At 46.7% G+C, this 19,440-nt stretch overlaps 2 protein-coding genes across 21 annotated transcripts; one reads left to right on the plus strand and one right to left on the minus strand.

Annotated features, from left to right (window-relative positions):
- Positions 1-915: 915 nt before the first annotated feature.
- dalrd3 (DALR anticodon binding domain containing 3) lies at positions 916-7,042 on the minus strand. The gene is made up of 13 exons (XM_040193334.2): positions 6,585-7,042; positions 5,413-5,720; positions 4,907-5,226; positions 4,237-4,295; positions 4,005-4,106; positions 3,853-3,917; positions 3,453-3,511; positions 3,281-3,363; positions 2,924-3,050; positions 2,705-2,763; positions 2,441-2,557; positions 2,288-2,356; positions 916-2,092 (listed from the first exon to the last, which is right to left on the minus strand). The coding sequence occupies exons 1-13, from the start codon at positions 6,846-6,848 to the stop codon at positions 1,973-1,975; spliced, it is 1,752 nt and encodes a 583-aa protein (XP_040049268.1). The 5' UTR covers positions 6,849-7,042; the 3' UTR covers positions 916-1,972.
- Positions 6,329-14,141, plus strand: LOC120829310 (uncharacterized). Of its 20 annotated transcripts, none has more exons than XM_040193316.2 (14): positions 6,329-6,561; positions 7,445-7,550; positions 7,901-8,093; positions 8,249-8,323; positions 10,412-10,518; positions 10,839-11,031; positions 11,181-11,255; positions 11,400-11,600; positions 11,888-12,047; positions 12,152-12,210; positions 12,287-12,353; positions 12,425-12,534; positions 12,620-12,704; positions 12,785-14,141. In XM_040193316.2, exons 2-14 carry the CDS (start codon positions 7,471-7,473, stop codon positions 13,870-13,872), a joined length of 2,493 nt encoding a protein of 830 aa, XP_040049250.2. In that variant the 5' UTR covers positions 6,329-6,561; positions 7,445-7,470; the 3' UTR covers positions 13,873-14,141. The 20 variants fall into 20 exon arrangements, with proteins under 20 accessions (XP_040049250.2, XP_040049254.2, XP_040049255.2 ...); XM_040193320.2 differs by having other exon boundaries at positions 12,464-12,534; XM_040193321.2 differs by having other exon boundaries at positions 12,467-12,534.
- The last annotated feature ends 5,299 nt before the right edge of the window (positions 14,142-19,440 follow it).

Genomic DNA, 19,440 nt, shown 5'->3' on the forward strand with positions numbered 1-19,440 from the left:
TGCGCCGGTTTTATAACGGACGTCCAAAAGAGCAAATGTAAGGGAGGGAAGACAAAAAGCAAGCGAGGGGAAGAGAGGGAAACGGAGAGAAAAAAAGGGCAAAGACAAATGGCACATCACATCACCGGGGTTGTGTGCACAGTGATGGATGACTGTTAACTGTGTGGGTTAATGTTGCATCCACGTGGCCTGAGGCCGGGGGGGCTGTAATGGCGCATGATGGGAATTATCAATAGAATCACAGAATCAGTATATAAATCCCTCAGAGACAAACACACAGAGTCTGTCGTGTCGTTGTTTTTTTTATTCTGCAGAGGACAGACACAGAAACTGCAGGCAGACGGACGCGTGTCGGAGAGTTTGACGTTAATATTCACATTCAGAGGGGTGACGAATACACTTGACGGGCGAAGGCATATGAAGACACTTTAGGACAGGAAGGAATGTTCTGTGACCTTGAGCAGTAAATGTTGTCAGCTGATGCCAAACTGACATCTGTCCCAAGGCTTTATCGGATGACTAATTCATTATCTCTTTTAGAGGCATTATTTTTGCTCCAGTTAAAAGCATTCGAGTTGGCTTTTTATCAAGAATTGCGTCAGGTCCATGAAGAAAACAGATAAGAAGTTAGTGGAACTTTCATTTTAGTGGCACTAAAATGAGGACAGGCAGACTTACGCCCTGAATGCGAGTACATAATACAGTACTTAGCAGAGGGACGGGAGTCAGGGCGGCAGAAAAGAACAAGAGACGGGAGAAGAAGGTCAGCGCTGCGAGGCCTTAGGGGTTCAAACAAGAGAAACACAACAATGGCCTCCGTGCACATAGCGTGCAGTACGCGTGTGTGTGTGTGTACACAAACAGTGAGGCAATGCACACTTTAAGGTGGTAAAACAAAAAAGCTGAATCCCTCAGTGTGCATCCGTCCTGCTTTAATACTGTGATAATTACAGTCACTGTTAATGATCAGGATATTAAACATACCATTCCCTTTTCCCTAGAAAGGAAAGTAAAAAAAAGTATTTTCTTTTACAAGCATCATTGAGAGAGTTGTGAGTACATTTGATACTTGTGTACATTGATTGTTTTGTTCCAACATGAGATATTCACCTAAAAAAGAAAAAACACCAACTTACAAAATAATGTTATAGAGTTAAAGAAAGCTATGGCACATTTCAGACGAAATGGAAACACATTTCACATTTCAAGGATCACTTTTAGGTCATTATCAAAATGTATAAATAACCATTTTGGGCATTAAACTCTTAATATATATTATCGTCATGCCATTTCATGCATTTCCTATCTTTTTGGCACAATGCCCTAATGCTGCTAATGCACTGCTTCTGTAAGTAACTTATGAACACTTGTTATATCTGGTACATGGTTGGTTGACACTGAACATTTGTGATTTGTCACGCAGGATAAGTGGGATTGGAAGAGCGGAATTATCCTATGAACACAGCCACTAAGACTCAGATGGACAATATATATATTCTGCACCCTTTTTTTTTTTTCTTTAAACGACCATAAATATTTGTGTGGCATTGATAAATACAAGGTGGGTAACATACATGAAATGGGACCGTTAACACTTTTGCTTAGTAAAAGCAAAACACTTTCTTCAGCCAGTGACCAAGATGTTTGTGTTTCAAAGAGACCTTTAGCAATATAAAGTGTGTGTGTGTGTGTGTGTGATGATATTGTGGAAATTTAAAAAGGTGGCTCACTTATGTGGGTTATTTGTGCCCATTGGAGCAGAATTGAAAATGATCTATCAGGGCGTAAACAGAAAAATAAATCCCGTGTTTGCAGCTATTTGTCGGCCAGCACCACGGAACGGATCGCAGGTCACAAATAGTCAGACAAAAATGAGGGAAAAGCCGACCGCCTTAGCTGAGAAAGATGTACGAGATGAAGCTACGAGTGCTAGAGAAGTAGTGATCACAGGGTGACGGAGTTTGGGACTAAGCTATAGCTGCCGGATGGGGGGAAGGTTCAGGGTGTCCAGCGCGCAGTGGTAAAGCTCTCGCAGCGCAGCCAACAGATGCAGACGACAAAACATCTGGTTGAAAAGATGAGGCAACGGCTCCTGTAAGAAAAAAAGACAAGGGGAGAGGAAGAAATAAAAAAAGTGATGGTTAAAATAAAATATTGCTAACTGTAGGCTGAGCTGATCATGTTTTGTTTTAGTGCCACAGTAATCACACTGACAACAAGTCACCAGACGGGACAACGGGCTGTTAACACACTAATCTGCATATGATGATGATAAATAAATCCTCACCCCCAGCACATGGACTCTGTTGTAGTACGAGCTGAAGTCTTTGCTGAGAGACACCAGGAACTTACAGATCTGAGGAACACAAAAACGCCTTAGAGGTAGATGGATAAACATCTACACCTTTGTTCAATAATCAGTAAATCTCCATCCCCTGACCTGTTCGGTCTTAATGTTGACTCTGGCTCCGCCTCCTTCACAGTCCAACGCGTGTCCTGATTGGTCCAGCTGCTCGGAGAAGGGGATGAGGTAATTGAAGAGGAGAAGCCACTCGCCCTGTCAGTCAGAACAGAGACAGCCCAATAGGATTAACACTGAAATATTGGTTTCACTTCTAATGTGAATGGAATGAAAGAAAGGGCAAAATATAAGGAAACCCAAAGCTTAAGGATTAGAAGAGCATAGAAGATAACAACGTGGTACCTCTTCTTTCAGAGCAGTGAAGTCTAGCTGGGAGCATTCAGGGATTTCAGGGTATAAACCTGCAGATACAAAAAGCCAGAAAAATATAATGCAATCCTAAAACAATGCCGTTTCAATTCCTAAAAATGCACTAAAATACAAAAACGTCCCCCGGATCAATAAAGTTTTATCTTAATTCCTAACATTGCTTCAGAATTTCCTGCATCACAAAACGCTCACCCTTCTCCACTCCTCTCTCGTAGCTGTCGAACAGAGTGTGCAGCCTGGCACAGTTATACATGACGAACACTCCTCCCCTCGGCCCTTTGGTGGACACGCCCCCTTCTCGCTGGACGTCCAGCGTCACCTAAACGTCATCAACAGCAGCTTCGTCGGTCGTTCCTTCTCAACAGATTGCATTTAAGAGCGGAGCGTCATCACCGCCAAGTCAGACAAACTCTTTGATTTAAATCAATAAGGCGTTTTTTAAGACATTACAAACAACAACAATCAAAGATGCACACACACAGCGACAGGAAGTGAGTTCAATTCTAACAGAGCCTGCATGACACCAACAGAGGTGTGATGAGGACTCACAGGACTGGTGTGGACCGTCGACAGCAGCTCAAATCTGACCGTGGCAGAGGTCATGACCCTGATTATGTCGTCCCACGTCTGACCTACAAGAGGCAGAACAGGAGGTGTTGGTACCGTTCAGGTCACTTAGGTAGGTATGAAAATAACAATGAGTATGTGTATACACACACACCTTCTACTTGATCTCCATACTTCATCTCCGAGGCCTCCTTCATCTGACCTCTTCTCAGCCTGGAGCAAACGCGGAGGGAGAAACAGACAAAAGGAGCCTCGTTCACACAAGACAGCTGGGGCTAAAAATATGCAGCGATAACACAGATCGAGATCATCAACGCCCATTAGTGTGCTTTTAATCCGGTTTAATTAAAGCCACAATTTCACAGAGTAGACAAGATCCTAGCGAGAGTGTCTTTAGTGATAACAGACGTCTGTCTGGAGGAAAGGAGGGGGAGGACCGAGTGGGGACGGGGGGACGTTAGAGGAACCTAAAAGACAGAGACAGAAGTGCAAAGAAAAGACAGGAGGACAACAGCAGAGACACAACTGCAGACGGAGACGGCGATGTGGCTTACTGCAGATATTGTGCAGCCGTGAGGTGAGAGCCAGGAGTCTTCACAGGCCCACACACCAGATGTCTCTGCCGGCAGACAGCAGAGCAGGTGAGAATAGGAGCGCAGTGCAACGTGCGTGCGTGTGCGTGTGTGTGTGTGTGTGCGAGGTTTACCTGTGTGTGTGTTGCTCCACTGGCTCTCCACAGCACTGCTATCTGCTGCTGACGGAACTCGTCTTGACAGGAAGTCACATGTAACGCTGTTGCCGTGGCTACCTACAAAAACGATAGCAAAGACATGAAGCAATGAGTGTTTTTTTTTCGCTCTTGTTTTTAATGGTGGGAATAAGGAAGTCGCCAGTGCGTTCGTATACTGCCAAGCTGTGTGTGTGTGTGTGTGTCTTACTGTGCAGTTGGCAGTGGCGAGTTCCAGTTGGGCCAGTTGAGAAACACTGTCTTTGTGTACTGAAACAGATGCACCAGAAAGTGTCTTATTAGAACACGCCTGTTATCCGGCAAATCTTTTCTCTTCCTAAGATAAAGTGCAGGTTTTTCATCTATTTCTCTGCCGATCCGAGTTGGCTGAATGTTGGCCCGGCTCCACAGCAGGAGGAAGTATTTCTCTCCGTGGGCAACATTGGACGTGGCCACACATGCAACGCGGTCATGCTATGACTGGAATAGTGCCACATTCTGGGAACTGCACTTATTTGCTGACTTGCAAAGAGTTGGTGTAGCTCCCGTCTGTTAAAGGTTCCCGGTGAAACTTTGGCCTCTAGTAGCACTACGGACACCATATTTAGTTCCAAATGGGTCACACACACACACACACACACACACACACACACACACACACACACACACACACGAATAGGCTAACGTTCCAATATACAAAGCAATGTTGCTCTATGTGATCAAGAGTGATGTGTTATTGATTAACGGTCAGTCACTGTCAGCATCGACCTCGACAACACGTTGGAGCTGTGAAAGCATTTTTCTTCGCCCGAGCAGAACAAATGTCCGACAGGTATCTCAAAAAGCCGCTGGAGAGACATAAAATCTCCTCGTGACCTCACCTACGCAGGTGCCGAGGCTGGGGTCGTATCCCAGCAGCCCCTCCTCCTGGAACACTCGTTTCAGGTTGACCCTGAGAGCTCCGTCGTTCTCCCCCTCCTCCGCCTTCCTCCCTCCCCCGCCGCCGCCGCCGCTGGTCCTCCTGCCCCTCTCCGTTTCCCTCTCCCTGTACGGGGAGCTCTCCAGAGCCTCCTGGATCTTCTCCTCCCGCTCCTCGTTGGTCCAGTTGGCCGGTGCCGTCGGCCAATCAATGCCCAGGGCTCGGAGGAAGGCGATGATGTCGCTGTCTTCGGGAAGCGTGGGGCAATAGGACACTGCAAACCTGAGACAGGTAAGGAGAGTGGAACTTATTGCATCACGCATTTTAACCCATGGCTGCGTTTAACATTTACTTTCATGAGATATTTGATCTACAAACTGCTATAAAATAAGAAGAATCCCAAGAAGCATTCAAAGGAGTCGACGCGTACCGACAATTTAGAAATGGGCAACAGACCCGGGGACTCACCCCTGTCTCCTCAGCAGCGCCCCCATGTGGTCGGCCAACAGAATAGTCCTCAGCTGGCCCAGAGTCAGGGTATCGGGGGTGGGTGTGTTGGGTTTTGGGTGCAGCGCGGGGCAGTTGAGCACCAAGCAGCCTTGTCTCCGGCCTGAGGGCTTCCGGTACTCGGTGGCTCCGTCTGCCAGGACCGCCTTGAAGGCTGCGGGCCGGTCCACCCTCACCCTCAGCCCCTCACCCGTCACCTCCCCAGCAGCCACAGGGAGAATCCCACTCCCACAGAGGCTCAGTACTCTGGACATCACCGATGGAGGGACCTGTGAGGGTTAACGGAGCGATTAGAGACGGGCACACATGCAGCCGTAATTAAAGAATATGTGAGTGTTTGAGGAGGGAAACATGTGAAGGGAAAAGACTGAATTTTAAGTAAATGATTATGCAAGCATGCCAAGGACTATGAGTGGATGTTGTACTTCCCCGACGTGTATCTTTAAAATCACAACAGTACACAACATACAGAAATATCAGCGGCCCCTTATACAAGGATGCATGAGCACGCCTGCATGTGCATGTATTTACACTCGTATATACGCGAAATGACGTCACACTTTGTGACACCCCGATGCGGACGAGGCCTCGGTGGCTTCCAGCTGCAGCGCAGCCGGTCAGCTGACCCACATTGCACGTAGAACAATTACTGCCGCGGGGGGTTACTGTCGGATCGATCGTGGCGCGGCGACGACAGCGGGCCCCGGATCCCGGAGCAGCCGCCGCCGCCGCGGTGCGACTTCAAAAACGTCTTCACGACGTGATGAGCTGAAGGACTCGAGTCGGCGTTCACCGCCTTCAGCCAACTGCCCTCCGCTGCACAGAGAAGATAGTTCCGGTGGCGCCGACTTCACGTTTGAAAACCGAACCACGCCGTGCGCCCATTTAAATATCACTGCGCGCGGCTCAATCGATCGCTCCAGTTAGCTGTCACGGGCGGAACTATACTACGGAGTGGACGAATACAATGTCAAAGCGCACCAAGTTTAAGCAGAAATGTTCAACGTGCCCGGCTGTCACTCTCGTTCGTTGACACCAACTGAAGAAAAATAACGCATAAACACGGCGAAATGAGCCAGTAGCCGTTTAAATGACTCGCAAAGCCAACGGGTAAGTTGTCGAGCCGCACCAACCTGCCCGCCCGCAAACAGCGTGTTTAGCATCGTGGTCGGGGACAAGAAGTCTCTGTTGCGCAGGTTTTTAGCGCTGCTCTCCTTGAACCAGAGCTTCTCCGTGTCAGGCGAGATCCCCTCGCCGTCCAGCGGCCCGGAGTCGGGGACCTGTTCGCGCTTCCCCCGCAGTGCGGAGCTCAGCGCCCGGACGGTCGGGGTGATCCGGAGGGGCGAAGACTCCTCGATGTTCTCCATCACCGCAACACGCGCAGGCTGTCGGCGCATTCACACCCTTCTCATAGTCCGCGGTTCAAAACGCCGTCTCGCCGCCTTCAGTGCTCGGGCCGGCTGTAAAAACGTGCGCGGCCGAATCGCATGCCAGTTCACAGGCGCGCGCTTAATCGCGGATCGATGTCGGGTATTGGCTGTGGTGGAGGACCGCATCGGCTGCTTTTCTCTGTACGGAACCAGTAAACTGCGCTGTGTTTCTTCCGTGGCGCATTCCCGTGCAGGACCAGTGGGGTTTGGCTAAAGTATAAACGGCGGAGTATAGAACTTCCGCACATGGCGGCCATGTTGGTAGGGGGAAGCTTGCTGCCGGGATCTGTGGCACCCGAGGTAAGGTCAGTGATCTGCACAAACCGTAATACTCATATCTCGCTGACATCTTTTCCGATTTACAAATTGTTTGGTTTCTTACGAACGTTATGAACGTGGTTATAATTCCAGATGATTGAATACGTCTTGGACAAACGAGTTAAGCGTGCAGCTTTTTTAGCTGGGCAAACTTGTTCTTTCTTTTCAACTATATCAATTTAAATTGCTCATGATTTATAATTGGGTTGGTCTGTTAAAAACATCTTCCATCATGATTTCTATAGAGATTTGCTGACTATTTCCAGTGAAGATGCCAGGCTTTTGTGCAGCCTACGGATGCTCTAATCACCGTTGTCTCGAAACGAGAACCCAAGGGATCACCTTTCACCGGTAAGATATTACACTATTATGATTTGATTTTAGGATAATCGTTATTTACTTGGTGGAAGTATATACGGGAACATCGGGGCTATGATATAATAATATTGCTAGATTGTTGTTGAGACAAGGCTTTTTAGAATATGTTTGTTTGCACAATCACTGTTTCTTTCGGACACCTTTTATTATTTCTAGTGTGGTTATCTTATTCTTAAAGTACATACATACATACAATTACGGACCAATTCAAATATGAAAACTTAGGTGTGTATTTGTGTCCTTACCCTCAATGTAAATGGAAATTAGGTTTGAAAATGTTGACGATATTTTTTATATCTGGGTACGTTTCTCACCTCTTTAAGGTTTCCCAAAACCGGAGAGCGGAGGAGGAAGTGGGAAGTCGCCCTGAGGAGGGACGGGTTTGCTGCCTCTGGCTGGACGCTGCTCTGCAGTGAGCACTTCAGGAGTGAGGACTTTGACCGGACGGGGCAGACTGTCCGCCTTAAAGATGGTGTTGTGCCAACCATTTTCAACTTTCCAGCTCATGTTCAAAGGGTATGTGCATCATCGACCAACAATAATTTAAGATGTATCAATTTAAATATGTGATTAAATATCACACTTTAGTTTTTTGTTTCTGCAAGTTCTATAATGTGTTGTTTATTACAGCACATTTTAGACACTCAAAACTTCTTTACGGTCCATTTTAGTCAGTAGCAACAAGAAGCACAACCACTTCTAGCAGAGCGGCTGACAACCTGCCAGTGGACCTGCTGCCGGATGTTGTGAGTATTTGCATGTTGAATGTCACACTAATGAGAGCATCACATGGCCTGTTATATTAAATCCTTTATCTTTGTGGTACCCAGAAAGGTCTGTGATGGTGTTAGTCTAAGAGCCCAATATTATTTGAGGTGGTATTCTGTGTAAAAAGTTTGAAAACCACTGGCTCATCTCATGTTGCCATTCCGTATTCAGAGTTTTACTAGCCTATATATTCATTTAACATAAATACCTTGTGCATGTGTGTATTTATTGCACCTATCTGTTCTGTTTAATGCTATTTTCATATAAAAACTCATGGTTGTAATTATTCACAAGTATGCAGTGTCATAAATACATCTCTGTACAGGGTGGGGATTTCAACATGCAGTATTTATTGATGTATATTTGTAAAGGGAGATCTTATTATTTTGTACCTATTTTATAACATAATTATTCATATTATGTATGCACTACATCTCTGACGTTTATAACAAACCAAACCGTAAAAAAATCGAGCAAGTTATGGTTATTTAAAAAGTACCAACACAATGTTATGGGTGAGCGAGCTACCTGTATCAAGATGGCCGCCACGTGCGGACGTTCGTCTCCGTTGGCCGGCAACGCGGATAAGACATCTAGCCTTTATATATATGTCTATGACTAATAGCGCGTTTACGACACGTCATCACGGGCGGCCATCTTGCCACAGGCAAGCTTGCTGGCGTGATCTGTGCTACCCGTGTTAAGGTCAGTGATCTGCACAAACGCTAATACTCTTATATCGCTGAAATTCTTGCGGATTTACAAATGGTTTGGTTCCTTACAAACGTTATTAACGTGGTTATATTTCTGGATGCGTGGACATGTTGAAATCGCAGCTTTTCTCTTCATGCATCTTAGTTGTGTATTACGGCTAGGCTACTACCCAGTCATTTTACATCAATGGGAGAGGCAGAATTACGGTTGCCACCCGTCCCTTGAAATACGGAATCGTCCCGTATTTGAGAATAAAATAGCGCGTCCCGTTTCGAATACGGGATGGGGTTTGTCCCGTATTTTCTGAGTTGTCTTCAGTCCATAATCCCACCCGAATTCTGCGACGACTCGTCCTATTCTGCCCCTGATTGGCTAACACTCGCTTTCATCGTTGGTTTGATTGGCCGTGAACCCGAAGCAAACCAATCAGAGTCGGAGGAGGGCGGGTCTCTTGGCGGAGTGTCGGTTTGAAAGAATGGCGGAGGCAGCTCCAGATACCCCTCCCCCTCCCCCTCTCCCTCCTCCCCCAAGCTCTGAAGCGAATGCGGATGCAAAAGTAGTGGGAGGAATCGAAAACTTTGCTGGAAAGTTTCAGCATAAATGAATATCGAGCAAATTGCACAAGTCACCGCACCGCCTCCGAGTTGTTCTCACCTCGATCATCTCGTGAGGCAGATGGTGACAGTTTTTTAATCACCTCGATAATTTCCCCATTGATTACGTTAAATTGCATAGGCTGCCTATTTGTTGAGAAATAATGTTTAAAATGTAAATGTTGTTATGGTATGATTTCTTTATTACTGTACAGTCAGACACATACGCATTATTTTAATAAGTGATGAGAGATATATTTAATAGTACAAATATAGTGCAACGGAAGATCTCCTGCACTATTTTTCTTTTCTTTTTTTAAAGAGACTTTTTTTGAGGATCAAAGCATTTGTTTAACTTTATGGATCTGTTCATTTAATAAGTTAATAAAATATGGTTTATAGTTCCTCCAAAAGCCTATATTTTGTGGTCTCACTGTCAAACATTGTTGACTGAATGTAGCTGAATACACAGTTAAGACAATATGACCCCTTGAGTTATAGAGCTGTTTTCAATATCAGATATCATTTTATAATGTCTGAGTAAATCTTAATATTTCTATGAAAACAGGTTGTAATTTACCACCACTGGCACGCGGTTGGGCCTGTAGTCATCACCATCATCGCACCTACTCTTATTTTTCTGTATTGAAGGTGGAAACCCTAGGCAGAATCGTTCTTTCTTTTCAATATAATTTACGTTGCACATGATTTCCAATCGGGTTGGTTTGTTAAAAACGTCTTACATTATGATTTCTACAGGAAATTGTTGACTCCTCACCAGTGAAGATGCCAGACTTTTGTGCAGCCTACGGATGTTCTAATCGCCGCTGTCTGGAAACGAGAACCCGAGGGATCACCTTTCACCGGTAGGATGTTAGGATTTATTTTTAGGATAATTCTTGGTTATTTAGTGGAAGTATGACATAATAGTATTGCTAGATTGTTGTTGACACAAGGCTTTTTAGAATGTTTGTTTACACAATCACTGTTTGTTTTGGACACTTTTTAAATTGTTTTTAGAGTGATTACCTTCTTCTTAAAGTACATGCATGCATGCATACATACAATTACCCTAGAAATATGATAATTTAGGTGTGTATTTGTGTCCTTACCCTCAATGGAAATACGGATTGAAAATGTTGACGATATTTTTTTTATATCTGGGTACGTTTCTCACCTCTTTAAGGTTTCCTAAAACCAGAGAGCGGAGGAGGAAGTGGGAAGTCGCCCTGAGGAGGGACGGGTTTGCTGCCTCTGTGAGGACAATGCTCTGCAGTGAGCACTTCAGGAGTGAGGACTTTGACCGGACGGGGCAGACTGTCCGGCTTAAAGATGGTGTTGTGCCAACCATTTTCAACTTTCCAGCTCATGTTCAAAGGGTATGTGCATCATCGACCAACAATAATTTAAGATGTATCAATATGTGATTAAATGTCACACATTAGTTTTTTGTTTCCGCAAGTTATATAATATGTTGTTTATTACAGCACATTTTAGACACTCAAAACTTCTTTACGGTCTATTTCAGTCAGTAGCAACAACAAGCACAACCACTTCTAGCAGAGCGGCTGACAACCTGCCAGTGGACCTGCTGCCGGATGTTGTGAGTAATTTCTTGTGAAACTGCAAAACTCACTGTACTAAGATGGCGCCATGTGCGGACGTTCGACTCCGCGGATATCTAAGCCTTTATAAATATATATATATATATATATATATATATATATATACATATCTGTGGATCCAGCAGGCGCAGAATCGGCCGTTGGCCGTCAGGATGAGCTCCTCTGCAGGTCTGCGCACACAGCTAGCCGCCGTCATGGAGTCGCTGGTCCACGCGGCGGTGGCACAGCTGAAGAAGCTGGTGGAGGACAGTTCTACCTTCCAGCTCCACCTGGAGATCCGGACCGGAGAGGCCCCCCCTCGGCCCCACAGCCGGGAGAAGCTGGTGAGGAGCTTGCTGCGCCCCCGGCGGATGACATGTGTTACGAGTGGTTCTGTTCCGCTCAGCTTCTTAGGTTCAAACTCCGTTAGGAAAGTCGTTTTATTATCAGTGAGCTCTGAACACAACAGATGAAATAACTTACTAAACACAGCAAGAGGGGAAAAAAGTTGGAAGACAGGAGATTTAAAAAGTGTTTGTGTCGTTTGTTTTTTAATTCCCACGCTCGGCCTCCCCAACATGTGCGTGAATATGTCTGGTGTTGACCTCTGCGTGACCTCTGATCCCATCAGGTGCAGTTTGCCTCCGTCATGGAGACTCTGGGAAACGAGGCTCTGGGGAAGATCATGAATGTGGTGGATGAAGCCGAACTGTCACCGGAGCCTCCGTCGGGTCGGGGGGGCAGGAGACCCCAGACCAGTGTCCTCAACATCCTCAACGGCGCACACGTCGGTACGCATGCAGGCCCCGCCCACACAAAACTACCACCAATCAGCGAGCTCCCGGGGGGGGGGGGCGAGTCCATACTAACGATTTGTGTGCTCTGCCCGTCCCAGAGGCGGAGCACTCGTACGGAGTCCAACCTGAGACCTCCGATGCTCGACGGCCCACTCAGGTAAGACTCACCTGTCGGGTCAGTGGTGCGTTCACTGACCTGACTGACTGACATCTGTCCGTTTGTGTGACTGCAGACCAAACCAGGGGACGAGGGGACAGAAAACCTGTTGACCAACAGAGACAAACACGGCATCAAAGAGAGTGAGTGCCTGATTAATACCTGACCTATACTTGATCAATATCTGACCTGCACCTAAACAATCCCTGATCAGCACTCAGAAATAAAAAGCAAATAAGAGGATGTTTCAAAGCAGCTTCTGTTCGAACGACTGATTCGTCCGTCACGGAGGTCCAGAACTCCGACAGTCACAAGTCCGCTCGGGTAAGACTCCCCTGTTGACCCGCCTGTCGCTACGTGGTGCGTTCGCTGACTTGACTGACGTCTGTTTGTTTGTGTGACTGTGCAGGCCGAGCCGACCGAGAACCCGCTTGTCCCGGCGGTGACGGTCAAAGACGAACAAGGCAACGTGGACCTGGGAGCCATCGCTGAGCGTGAGTGCCTGATCAATACTCAGCCGATCGGTGTGTGATCAAGAGACGCGTCCGAATAAGACCTGGTGTTTTCCTTCCAGGAGCTCGAGTTGAGGCCACCGACCCGGCGACCTCTGACCTCCAGCAGCCGGGGTTCGCAGCGAGCGGTAAAGCGTTCACGTCTCCCAGCAATCTGAAGCCGCTCGCCAGCGGGGTCTGCGGCCGAGCGTTTGCCCAACGGCAAAGTCTGCGGAGCCACGGCGAGCGTCCTCACCAATGCCCGCAGTGCGGCAAGCACTTTGCCAAGGAGACGCAGCTAAAGACGCACGCCGTCCTGCACACGGGGGAGAAACCGCACGGCTGCGAGGTGTGCGGCCGGCGCTTCAACCTGCTGCAGAACCTGCAGCGCCACGCGCACGCGCACACCGCCAAGAAGGTCCACGTGTGCGGCGCCTGCGGCAAAAGCTTCACCCGCGCCGTCGCCCTGAAGACGCACCAGCTCGTCCACAGCGGGCTGAAGCCCTTCCAGTGCGAGCAGTGCCCCAAAGCCTTCCGCCACGCCGCCAACCTCAAGAACCACCAGAGGGTCCACAGCGGCCTGCGGCCCTTCGGCTGCGACGTCTGCGGGAAGACCTTCCGCCACTCGATGAACCTGAAGATGCACCAGAGGATCCACACCGGCGAGCGGCCTTTCGGCTGCGACCGCTGCGGGAAGACCTTCTGCCAGTCGGTGAACCTGAAGATCCACCAGAGGATCCACACCGGCGAGCGGCCTTTCGGCTGCGAGATCTGCGGGAAGACCTTCCGCCAGTCGGTGAACCTGAAGATCCACCAGAGGATCCACACCGGCGAGCGGCCTTTCGGCTGCCACGAGTGCGGCAAGACGTTCAACCAGCAGAGCAGCCTGAACACTCACAGGCGCACGCACTCTGCCGAGCGGCCCTTCGCCTGCGGCTTTTGCGACAAGAGGTTCAGCATCGCCAACAGCCTGAAGCTGCACCTGCGCGTGCACACCGGGGAGAAGCCGTACTCCTGCGACGTGTGCGGCAAGACCTTCAGCCAGGGAAGCCACCTGAAGACTCACAAGACACGCGTGCACGCCGGCGGCAAGCAGTACATCTGTGACAAGTGCGGGAAGAGGTACTCAGACCAGCGCAACCTGAAGCTGCACAAGTGCGGCTACGCGTGAGCGTTAAATGGGACGTTTTCTCGTTGGGGTTTGGTGCAGTCGGTGAGGAGACAGGAAGCGGAAGCGCTTTTTTAAATACTACACTACCCATGAGCCTCTTGGTTATGAAAAAGGATCAAGTGATGTCACCTGACACAAGCTGGAACAATGTTTTCTGATTGGTCGGAACTGCGTCGTAGTTAAATCGTCTGTACCTTCGTTACATTGATGGTTTTATCATTTTAAAAAGATATTTTTTTATTTGTTGCAAAATAAATTAATTCAACCTACTAACTAGTTTGGCCTTTAATTTGTGATATGTGTGGGTTTCCCCTGCCATTATAACAGGGCCCCCCTGAAGTGTGCTTTTGTTATTTTTTCACCCACGGCAATTCCACACTGACGACAACTGCCCCAAAATCCCAAATTACCTCAAAGGGGTTTTACAGTCTGTCCACATGCAACATTGCCCGTCCCAAAACCTTCACATGAGCACAGGAAAAACTCCCCAAAAACCTAAAAGATTCAATTCATATGACAGAAATGATTCAAATACGTAGAGTAGTAAACCAGCTGTACGGCAGGACCACCATCAGATACAAGGCACAGCAATTTCATCTGTATAGCACCTTTTAACAACAAGGCGAGTGCTGCACATGAAACCACATACAGGGGGGGTTATAATAAGTTCAGGACCAGATAAATAACATTAATGCTTTAGCAAGAGAAAAGATGCACAACTGGCTGGAGAATGAAATCAAAGAACTGCTGACCACCCGAGGGGGTCAAAGGCCGTCTGCAAGCAGATCACGGGCCAGCTGAAGGACGCTGAGGTCTACAAGCAAATGACCAAAGAGCTGGCGGGCGCGTGTGTGCAGGTGTTCAGCCAACTGAAGGCGAGGAAAGTTCTTCCAGGTCTTCTGTTTCTATCACTGACGATCGGAGACGACATAAAATGAACAAAGACTAAAGCCAGATGTTAGTGGGGGGGTGGTTGTCTCGGTGGCATTAAGAGTTCTCACACTATCCAGACAAGTCACATTTTGAAAAACCCTCTGACTGACCAAATGAATGAGGAAGCATTTGTCCCGATTCCTCCTCCATCGTGTGAAAAGTTTCTACTTCTCAGAAATCAAGTTGTAATCTGTTTTTTTCTACATACATTCTCTTACGGGTTATGTCTCTTTAGTAGAATTGGCGAGATTATTCCTAATCTACGTAAACTTGGGAATGTTTTACGGTCAGTTGGTCACAACAAAATTGCAAGCTACTAAAAGGTGTCAAAACCTCTTACAGCTGCAGGTCTTCACATCATTGTCACCTCATTTAAAGTGCAGTCTTTCGAAGCGAGAAGACGCGTCACGGCTCCATTGAAGAAAAAAGGTGCGGAGGAGCAAATCGGCGACAGTCAACTCGGCTGCCGTGGTCGAGGGAGCGCGAGAGGGAAATGCAGAATAGTCAGAGTCAGTCGGTCATGCATGACAGCAGAGGAAACTACGAGCCAGACTTGGAGCTGGTGCACCGCACGCCGTCTAGTTTCCTGCACCTTCGGGGTCACTGGCGCTTCCTGTGTGAGTGTCGAGGGCGTTTCAGGTGTGAGGGACGCCGATGCTGTCCTTCATTTTCAAACCAAACCGTTTATTTCAGTGAAGGTGTGTCCCTGAAGGCACGCAGCATTAAGAGGGACTCGGGTCCCTGAATCCTTTTGCTGGGCGTTTTTCTTTTAAACGGACGCATTTTACCTGTGTGTTTTTTTGTGTGTGTGCCGTTTTTACTGAATAAACACTTCTAGTATCCTAATTTGCGTTAAAGCACCCGTGGCGTTTGTCCTGTTTAGGCCGACCATTTAACCGGTTATCTGCGTTAGGCCCCAAATTACTACTACGTACACTTCTCATTGGAAGAGGAGGATCGTCCTATCAGAGGATCAGCGCTCCAGCAGCGTGCATGTGTGTGTGTGTGTGTGGGGGAGAGGGGGCAGGTGATTTGTATAGCGCTTTGAGTGTCTGAAGGACTAGAAAAGCACTATACAAATACAATCCATTTATCATTTCAGTCAACATCAGAGACGCCAGAGGAGTAAGTAAGTTAGCGTCTGGCTCTTTTGTATGGTGCATCTGAATGGTAGTCGACTTCAACACAGTAGGAGAAATGCACACAGGGACGGACGGTTATAGTTTTGAGACATATCTTGTGGATTTATTTAGAAATAGTGCACAGAGAAGCTAAAATGTCATTACACAGACTGAGGTCTGATTGGCGGGAAGTTCTCTTGCTGCGGTTCGAGGTGTCATTCTTGGCTGACACGAAGTTCCCGGTTGCGTTCACTGTTGTCAGCAATCCGGGAGAAAACGTGTCATTGAGGAAAAACACCTTCTGCATCAGAGAAACATCTGATGTATTTATACTTCACCTCATTCAGTTCTACCAGCGAGACGGAGTTCAACATTTTCACTTTCATTATGTATTTCTTTTGAAAGAAACAAGTGTCCCTCAGCAGCTGACTGAGAGAGATTAAGTGATAAACTGGGATGTTTACATTTTACTGCGGATACTTTTTTTAAAAACTTTTTTACTTTTCCAAACAGTTTTTGTAAATGTAATGTTTGTGTTTCCCTTTTTTAAGGATCAATAAAATCAGATTCCATTTGAGGCTGAGGTGCAAAGACAGGCGTCGTGCTGCTGGAGAAGGAGCCGACCGGAAGAAGACCTCCGCGCTGTGGGATAGAAACGGACCCCGTAACCAGCTGGAGCGAAGAATCACAGCTGCATTATGGGTTCCGTTACAATCCCACCCGCCCAAAACACCAGCGCCGGGTCCAAACAGGTGTGGTGACGGTGACAAAGCCCAAAGGACAGAAGATGTCAACGTTTCAGGAGTCCACCTCGGCTTCTTGGAGCGGTGTTATCTCTGGTCGCCCGTCTGGAAAAACCAGTTGTTTATCGTGTGCCGAGTGACGAGAGGGAGGAAGAAAGCAGGAACAGGAGGTGAGCCGGACGAGCGCTGATGGAGCGATAAAAGGACGGAGACGTTGAGGAGGACGTTTCCGTCGCGGGATTGATTCTTCCTTCAGGAAATAAAAAAAAGCTCTACGATTTCCTCTGGTCCTCACATCTGAAAGACAACGACTAATAAACAACTCAACACACTGAGGTCAAAGAATGTAAAAAAAAAAAAAAAGAATAGAGTCACTTTCAGTTTGTCGCCTATTGGCTTCCTCGCTCCCTTGACAAGGACACTTGACGCCTCAGTCCAACGAGGAGAGCAGCCGTTGGACAGACGACGACAGTCTTACAAGCCGTGGAAAGAGATTTACTGAGAAGAACGTGAGGACAAAGTTTAAGAAGTCAAAGCGGGACAGAGGTGGAAGCAGGACATTTCACCTTAAAGCCAGCGGAGTGACATGAAGACATGAAGGGAGGAAGACACGAGTGTAAAGTACTATTAAGAATAGTCTGTGAATGTCCTCCGGCTCACCGACGTCTCGCAGCAGATCGTCGTCTCCTGTTGTCCCGCCTGCCAACTTCTCTCAGAGCTCAGACTTCCTCTTTAAATACTGGAGAGGTTCATTTCACTTTCACTTCTCCTGCTCTCGCGGAAGCTCCTCCTTTCCTTTCTGTGTCCACTCCCCCCGGTGTCCCCGTCCCCCACCGGGACAACCGGCCTCGCGCTCGGAAGGTCCACCGCCAGCTTAACAAGTCAGCTGTGTGAAAATTGGAGTCGTAACTTGCCTCGAGGTGCTTAGAGTTTATTTATCTATAAATAAGTATTGATTAGATATTGTGTGTTGCGCACAGATGCGGTGTGCGTTCACTCTGCTTGTTTTCACTGTGAGTGTTTTTTTGATACATGTCGCGTTAAAGTGATACCACGTGACGTCTGAAGCGCCACAAACAACAGATACAGACACATAAAAGCAAATGAATCTAGAGGGAAGTGAGTGTAACTGGAAGTTGAGTGAAAATGCCTCACACGCACACACGCACACACACACACACGCACACACACACACACACGACGCATTTCTGTGCAGCGGCTTTTCTTCATTCTTCTTCTTTTTCAGTATTTCTGAATATAAATTGTTATTTTACTTTCTTGGATAGAGTACACATTACTATCCTGAATGTGTCATCATAGTAGTGACATTACTAGTCGTGATCATAGTACTGACATTAATACTAGTCGTGATCATAGTACTGGCATTAATACTAGTCGTGATCATAGTACTGACATTAATACTAGTTGTGATCATAGTACTGGCATGAATTCCAGTTGTGATCATAGTACTGACATTAATACTAGTCGTGATCATAGTACTGACATTAATACTTGTGATCATAGTACTGACATTAATACTAGTCGTGATCATAGTACTGACATTAATACTTGTGATCATAGTACTGACATTAATACTAGTCGTGATCATAGTACTGGCATGAATTCCAGTTGTGATCATTGTACTGACATTAATACTAGTCGTGATCATAGTACTGACATTAATACTAGTCGTGATCATAGTACTGACATTAATACTAGTCGTGATCATAGTACTGACATTAATACTAGTCGTGATCATAGTACTGACATTAATACTTGTGATCATAGTACTGACATTAATACTAGTCGTGATCATAGTACTGACATTAATACTTGTGATCATAGTACTGACATTAATACTAGTCGTGATCATAGTACTGACATTAATACTAGTCGTGATCATAGTACTGGCATTAATACTAGTTGTGATCATAGTACTGGCATGAATTCTAGTTGTGATCATAGTACTGACATGAATACTAGTCGTGATCATAGTACTGACATTAATACTAGTCGTGATCATAGTACTGACATTAATACTAGTTGTGATCATAGTACTGACATTAATACTAGTCGTGATCATAGTACTGACATTAATACTAGTCGTGATCATAGTACTGACATTAATACTTGTGATCATAGTACTGACATTAATACTAGTCGTGATCATAGTACTGACATTAATACTAGTCGTGATCATAGTACTGACATTAATACTTGTGATCATAGTACTGACATTAATACTAGTCGTGATCATAGTACTGACATTAATACTAGTCGTGATCATAGTACTGGCATTAATACTAATGTTGGTTACATCTGGTTTAAAGACGTTTTTTTTAAATACCCATCTTATGCTTCAACAGCAACCATTAACTTCAGTCAATTTCTAATAACTTATTTAACAAGCCTGTTTTTGAAAGTCGTTGAAAGTCATATTCAACCTGGACATTTAAAAAGCAGAATCTTCATGTCAGAGTGATTATGGGTATTATGGGTATTCTGCGACTCGTTGCTTAGGTTCCCGCGTAAAACAGGGATCTTTTGTTGTGCTAATTGAGCCTCTAAACGGACTCGTCCAGGTGTGTGAATCAGCATGGGACATGATGGACGACGTGAGACAGGTGGGACCAGCGGAGTGTGACCAGGTGACACCCAGCAGTCTGTCTGGGCTTCACCCTGGAAAGTCCGGGGGATTCTGTGGACCATCTGATCCGCCCTGGAGACCTGCAGCGGGAGGAGGCGAGGTGGGTGGAGCGGAGGCGGCTGCT

The sequence above is a fragment of the Gasterosteus aculeatus genome, chromosome 2 (genome assembly GCF_964276395.1).
Source record: "Gasterosteus aculeatus chromosome 2, fGasAcu3.hap1.1, whole genome shotgun sequence".
Taxonomy (NCBI): Eukaryota; Metazoa; Chordata; class Actinopteri; order Perciformes; family Gasterosteidae; genus Gasterosteus; species Gasterosteus aculeatus.

Excerpts from the sequence above, each read along its gene's own strand:
- dalrd3 (XM_040193334.2), bottom strand. The coding sequence starts at position 6,848 with ATGCGCCGACAGCCTGCGCGTGTTGCGGTGATGGAGAACATCGAGGAG. Across the intron at positions 4,107-4,236 it reads TCGCCACTGCCAACTGCACA|GTAGCCACGGCAACAGCGTT; the intron begins GTAAGACACACA and ends TCGTTTTTGTAG. Across the intron at positions 2,357-2,440 it reads TCAACATTAAGACCGAACAG|ATCTGTAAGTTCCTGGTGTC; the intron begins GTCAGGGGATGG and ends TGTGTTCCTCAG.
- LOC120829310 (XM_040193316.2), top strand. The coding sequence starts at position 7,471 with ATGCCAGGCTTTTGTGCAGCCTACGGATGCTCTAATCACCGTTGTCTC. Across the intron at positions 8,094-8,248 it reads TTCCAGCTCATGTTCAAAGG|TCAGTAGCAACAAGAAGCAC; the intron begins GTATGTGCATCA and ends GGTCCATTTTAG. Across the intron at positions 12,048-12,151 it reads CCTCAACGGCGCACACGTCG|AGGCGGAGCACTCGTACGGA; the intron begins GTACGCATGCAG and ends TGCCCGTCCCAG.